Raw genomic sequence first — 6,392 nt, forward strand, 5'->3', positions numbered from 1 at the left:
TTGACATCATAGAGCACTCACAGTGAGGGGTCTGCATGATTTCAGGTCTTTTTGTAAAGTGGAATTAAAAAAAAAATATCTGAATCATCCCGGTTATCTCCGTACATACATTGATAAAAGTTATAAATAATCAAGAAGAAATTTTTTTCAAAAATTTGTTTTTACATTTTTGAAAGATCTTAAGATTTTGTTCAGTGACTTAAAATCACGAATCAATTAAGGCAAAACTTTAGAAGATATGGCAATTTCAATTTGTCTGGCCCACCTGGGTGGGCATCTTGTCATGCGAAGGTTAGAAGAAAAAAAAAGGGGGAGAATGGATTTGACAAATTGGAAAGAGCCAAACTTTCCCTACCACTCTTCCTCCACGTCTTGCTCAGCATGGTCCTCGCCGTTGCCATTTTGAGCTACTGTTCGCTCCGGAACATCCGCCCAGGCAAATTTGTTGTCGACATTTAACCTCTAAAAAAAACGAAAAAGAGAATTTAAAACAGTTTTTATTAATTTCAAACAATTTAAACAATTTCCGCTTAGTTTCGAAATATTCGCAATTAAAGTTACAATTATGTATTATAAAATAAAAAAAATTTTTTTTACTCTATTATAGGGTAAGTGCACTAATTGCGGCGCGATTCGAGTAAAAACACCTTTGAAATATAAAATTCGACATTTCTATTGTATAACGTCAATTTAAGACTTATAAAAATTGATTAATTAAAGAAATATGAGAAATTAAAACTAGTACCGTAATTTTCTATTGCGGCGCTTTTGTATCAATTTCGGTGACCAAAATTACGTGTATTTTGAAAATACTACGCCCGCCGAAATCGGAGCCAATGAAAATCTTAAAAATGTTTCAATTGCGGCGCGGAAAAAAAAAGAAAAAAAAAAAAATTTTGATCTTAAATAATTAAATTAGTAATTGTTTTAATGTAAATCTTTATAAGTAATTGTGTTAAAAAAAAAAAGATTAAAATAATTTTTTTTTAAATCATTTTGCAACAGTTATATTAAATATAACAGTAATAATAGTTATTTTTTTTTATGAATGCGCCGTAATTGATGCACTCGCCGTAATTGGTACACTTACCCTAGATGTAATTTTTTTGTTGTTGTAAGGACATATTTCTAAAATGCCGCAGTCATAAGTATAAATTGTGGGAGAAAAGAGAAAGAGAATCGTCTTACCACTTTCCACCAGCCTCTTGTCCGTGGCTGCCCTGGCGCCAACCAGTCGTGGCACTGGAGAAAAGTCAGCTTGAATCCCTCTTTCAAGGGCTGAAACCCTACTTTCGGAGGGATCTCAGGCAGGTCCCTTAAAAGACTAAAAAAAAAATATATAAAAGTTAAAAAAAAAAGAAAAAAAAAAATTTTGAATTGTTTTGTCTTACCAAACTAACGGAGGCAGACCCTCCGAAATTCCTCCCTCAACCAATTCCAGTGTCGGTAAATAATCCCCGACGTATACTGGGTTACGAAAGGATTGCTAAAAAAAAAAATAAATAAATTTTCAGAATTTTATTTTTTTGTTTGTCATATTTAATTAGATACTTACTGGAGCCCAAAATCCACGAGCAAGGTAATTCCTCTCGCTCTCGTCCCAAAAATACTCCTGAAACCAGGAGGTCATGGAGCTAGCTCTTTCGACCCCGAAAGCCAAACTCCGGTCATAAGGCCATAATTCGCCAACTACGGTTCGGGGAGAAACAGGCCTCCATTCCCCAAAATTGATCATAAATCTAAAAAAAAAAGACAGCATAATCATAAAATACAAAACAATTTATTTCCCTTTTCTATGCACATAATCTAATTGGAAGAAAATTTTCATAGGATTGGTTTAAAAAAAAAGATTATTAAAAAAAAAAAATTATAAAAAAAATTTTGTTTTATATTAAGTATAGAAATAATTTTATTTATATTATGAACGAGTAAAAGAGGATATACATATATATATTTATTTAAAATACCTTTTTTTTGTACAAAATGTAGATCTTTTTCAGGTTTTCTTCAATTCAATTATAAAAAAAAAAATAATTTTTTGAACTAAAATGATTCTTCACTAAATTAATTATTTTAATAATTTTCAAATACATCACAAATTCAATTATATCAAAATTACTTTTTCAATTAAAATTTTATGAATTGTCTATAATTAAATATATATATCAAAATAAAATTGAATTAAAAAAAAATAAATAAATAAATAATTTTTTTTTTTACCCGAAATTTCAATTTAAAATAAAATAAAACTCAATTATTTTCTAAAATTTCTATTCAAAATTAATTATCCAAATTTTCAATCAAAAATAAACTTAATTTAAATTATTATTCAAATCTCAATTATTTTAACTATTTTAATAATATTCCTTGAAAATTCAACCATCTGAAACCATTTTCATTTAAAATTCATTTTCAAAATATTGTATTTTGTCCGCATTTTCTAATAAATTTTAGTGAAATCTTCAAAAAAAAAAAAAAAATTTTTTTTAACTACAAAAACATTTCAAAATTCTCAATTTTAAATCCTCGAAAATTCTATTAAATTTAAAAAGTTTTCTAAAATTTTTTTTTGGAATCAGATCAGACGTGGTATGGGGGGGGGTTCGGCAATGGGCTCTTCGGTTTCACGTGGGATGCTCATAAAATTACATAGTTAATACGAAATTTTAGATGGCTAAACACTACGGAAGAAATATGATTAATATCATCATTTTATTAAAAAGGGAAGATCAATCGTTGATTGATTGTAATACAATTAATCAATTTCCCGCGGCGAAACTTATAATTAGGATTTTTATATTGTGCATGTGCTGAAATCAAATATTTAGTCTAATAATTAATAAATTACTTTAGTGAGGTTCACAGCGTTTCTGATCAGCGATTTGAGGGAACAAATATTTTCTATTTAAATATTTACATATTTTGCACAATAAAACTATTTTACTTAATTTTCGATCAATAATTTGTAAAAAGAGAAAAAAATTATAAACAAAATGTTTTATTGTTTTTGTCAAGAAAAATAGTTTTTTTTTTCTTCGTTGTGGGAAGCGTTTTGAACTTCGCCGACGTATTAAAATTCTACTTTATTTCTAAGAAAGTGTTAATGACTGGAGCAATTATACCCTATTTGGTAATATATTGATGTTTAATAAAATAATTTTTTTTTTACAAAAACATCATACAAAATAATTTCTCAAAGTTCAAAGAGGTTTACCATTAAATAAGACATTTTAATTTTAATATTTTCGAACTGATTTATACTTAATTAAAATTATTTTCACATTCTTAATAATTTAAATTCATTATATTTTCTAACGAACTATATAAACTAAACATTTTCTTTTACAGTTTAATCATATAGTAATATAACCTGAAATTATGATAAAAAAAAAAATAAAAATAAAAGAAAAAAAAAATTTTATTTTTTTTTTCTGAAAATTAGACGGAAATTAGTCATGTGGTTCTTGTCATTTTCTCACTATTAACCATCAAAACTAATTTTGGGAAGGGTAGTGACGTCACCGGAGGCGTCGGGGCCTAGCCGAGTTCTGCGTTTTTCCCTATCAGAAACTTATCAAATTTTAGTTTTCAATAGGGAAACCTGGAGAAACTTCTCTACGGGTTCACATAAAAAAAAATCACTATTGAGCCATAAGGTCTCTGGATTTAAAACACGTTTAAAATACTGAAATTTAAGTTAATTCCCTTTTCCTTGTTTATGACTGACGGTTACGAACTTTGTGCTTATGTATGGAAATAAGTGATTAAACACTCTAAATAAAAAAAAAAATATATATATATATATGTATATAGGCTATTTCAAGGATATGCTATTTTAAGTATATAAATATTAAGTTCAATTATTTTTTTTGTTATATTATTGCATACCATTTTCAAGCATTCATTTTAATTTTTTTCCGTATAAATCTTTAAGTTGATAATTATTAAAACATAAAATCACGATGCTGATTTGGCAACAGAGCGCATTAAGAAAAAATTTTTTCGAAGAATGCTTATCTAACCTCCGTCCAGCTTAGAAATTTGACTCTTTACGGTGCTCAAGAAAGGCAACATCGCGTGAATGAATTCAGAATGCTACTCACACATACATGCATGAAAAGGGAAGGGGAGGAGTTTTTTTCCTCTTTTTCCGACTCACAGTCTAACAAAATTATTATTAATTGTTGACTAACTATATTGAGTAAAGTTAAATTTGGATTTTAATTTTGTTCTCATTTAAACTTTAATTGCATTATTAGATTATTAATTTTGCTTATAAAATAAAACCTAAATTACATACATATATTAGTTTAAGAAACAGCTGAATAATAAGCCTCAGATTATACGATTTTTAATCTAAATAAAAAAATAAATAAAAAAAAGAAAAACTAAACTTTCCATAAATTAATTATTTTCAATAATTTAAATGAAAATTTTCAAAAATAAATATAGGTATGTGTTTTTATTTCTTACCCCTTTGATGTGGAGGGAGGGTTTTCCCTCAAATGCGTTAATTCGCTCAACGCATATTCCAGTTTATTTTGTTGTATCCATTCAAGCACAGAGGGCTTCCTTGCTCTTCGCAAATTTTCGATAAACAAAATTTTATTAATCTCCTCCTGTACCGCTTCTTCCTCTTTTTGTTTTTCCTCTTTCATTTTTTTTAAAAGTTTAAATATTCTATTGTTTTTTAAGATTCCGCTGCGTTCATCAGCCCCTTCTTGCATGTCACTCGATTTATCTCCCATTCTTCCGATTTCTTCTGACGCACAAAATCAATAAAAGAACATTTGTTTTTACATTCTCTTCCTTACTATTATTAATATTATACACTACTATTAATTCTGTACTCACCTCGAAAAATCAGAACTGTAACAAACGCGGAGCGGAACGAAACACTTAACGCACAGAAACAAACTGAACTGCGGTGTCAGAGTCAGAAAGCACTACCACTGTGACGTATGTATTAATCATGAATCCAAGCCCTTATCATGGTAATCTCAAAACTAAGCCAGGATTACTAGTTAGAATAAGTAAGAAGAACAAAGCGCGAACTCTTAAAATTAATGTAAAATTGGAACAATAACGTTAGTCTAACAAAACAAAATTTTATCACTTGCCCATTATTTTAGTTAAAACACAAACTATATATAAAAAAGAGAGAGGAAGGATATATGTATGGATCTTCTTTTCCAAAAGCTCGCAAAGTTGATGATTTATTATGAACTATTGTTTTATATATGTATAATTATTATTTTTTTTTACATAAATCCTTATTTTACAAAATATACATGTAATTTCCATTCGCTTAAAACTGAAATAATATTAAGCAAATCTTAAAAAAAAAAAAATAATAATAATAATAATATATATATATATATATATATATTTTTTTTTTTTGAATTCGAAAGAATTACGAAAGATAGATTTTACCTAACTCTTTTTAAGAATACTTATAATAATACAAATAGCTATTAATGTAATCGATAAATTCATAATTGTAAGTGTATGCATGTATATGTATATATATATATATATATATATAATACTTACATGTGGGGGCAAGATGTTCTCATGACCGCTGTTGCAGGTTGCAGCATTACATCCAGCTACCGCTGCGTCCTCTTCATAATGCTCATCATCAGCATCGGACCCACCTTCACCCTCATATTCATTGGCCCTATACCAATGCCATCCGTCTAAAAAAAAAAAGCGGGAGGAAAGATATATTGTTACATATGTATGCTTTTTAGTTTTTTTTCTTTGCATTACTTACCCTCCTCGATTGTGAAACGGTATCTAATACCGGTATGCGGGCATACATAGGAAACCACCCCTCCTTCAGCTCTTGCTGTAAAAACTAACAAAATCCCTAGGTTATAAAGTTTTTTCGATTCATATATTAAAAAAAAAAATTTTGATTGATGATAATAGTGCAATTATATTAAAATTTAAATAAAAATTATTACTAAAGTTTAATAAAAGTTAATAAAATTCTTTTTTTATTGTTCAATAAACAATTTCTGTTAAATAATAAAAATTATAACAAAATTTATTAAATTTATTAATAAAGCGCAATTTTAGAATAATTAATAATTTTTGGTAAATTATAGAAAAATTACCTGATAATTATAAAAATTGTTAAATAAATAAAAAAAAAGGGGCATAAAATAATTAAAATTTTGCAATAATAATGCAATTATTATTCTTCCTAATTCGAAATGATTTCAAGTCTTACATAGATTATATTATATTCATCTATATCGGATTTCCTCAAAATTTCTATATAGATTCTATACTGTTAAGCCTATATAGAAATCACATAAAAACCCCATATAGATTGTAGAACATTTGACCTACGTAAATAATACATTTAAGTCCTATATAGATTC

At 27.5% G+C, this 6,392-nt stretch overlaps 1 protein-coding gene across 1 annotated transcript; it reads right to left on the bottom strand.

Annotated features, from left to right (window-relative positions):
* Positions 1-1,387: 1,387 nt before the first annotated feature.
* LOC127285076 (uncharacterized) lies at positions 1,388-4,658 on the bottom strand. Its single transcript, XM_051310883.1, has 3 exons — positions 4,474-4,658; positions 1,556-1,739; positions 1,388-1,486 (listed from the first exon to the last, which is right to left on the bottom strand). The coding sequence occupies exons 1-3, from the start codon at positions 4,656-4,658 to the stop codon at positions 1,388-1,390; spliced, it is 468 nt and encodes a 155-aa protein (XP_051166840.1).
* Between the last annotated feature and the right edge of the window lie 1,734 nt (positions 4,659-6,392).

Source organism: Leptopilina boulardi, unplaced genomic scaffold (assembly GCF_019393585.1).
Source record: "Leptopilina boulardi isolate dan_hultmark-lab unplaced genomic scaffold, ZJU_Lbou_2.1 LbouV2_33, whole genome shotgun sequence".
In the NCBI taxonomy this organism is placed as follows: Eukaryota; Metazoa; Arthropoda; class Insecta; order Hymenoptera; family Figitidae; genus Leptopilina; species Leptopilina boulardi.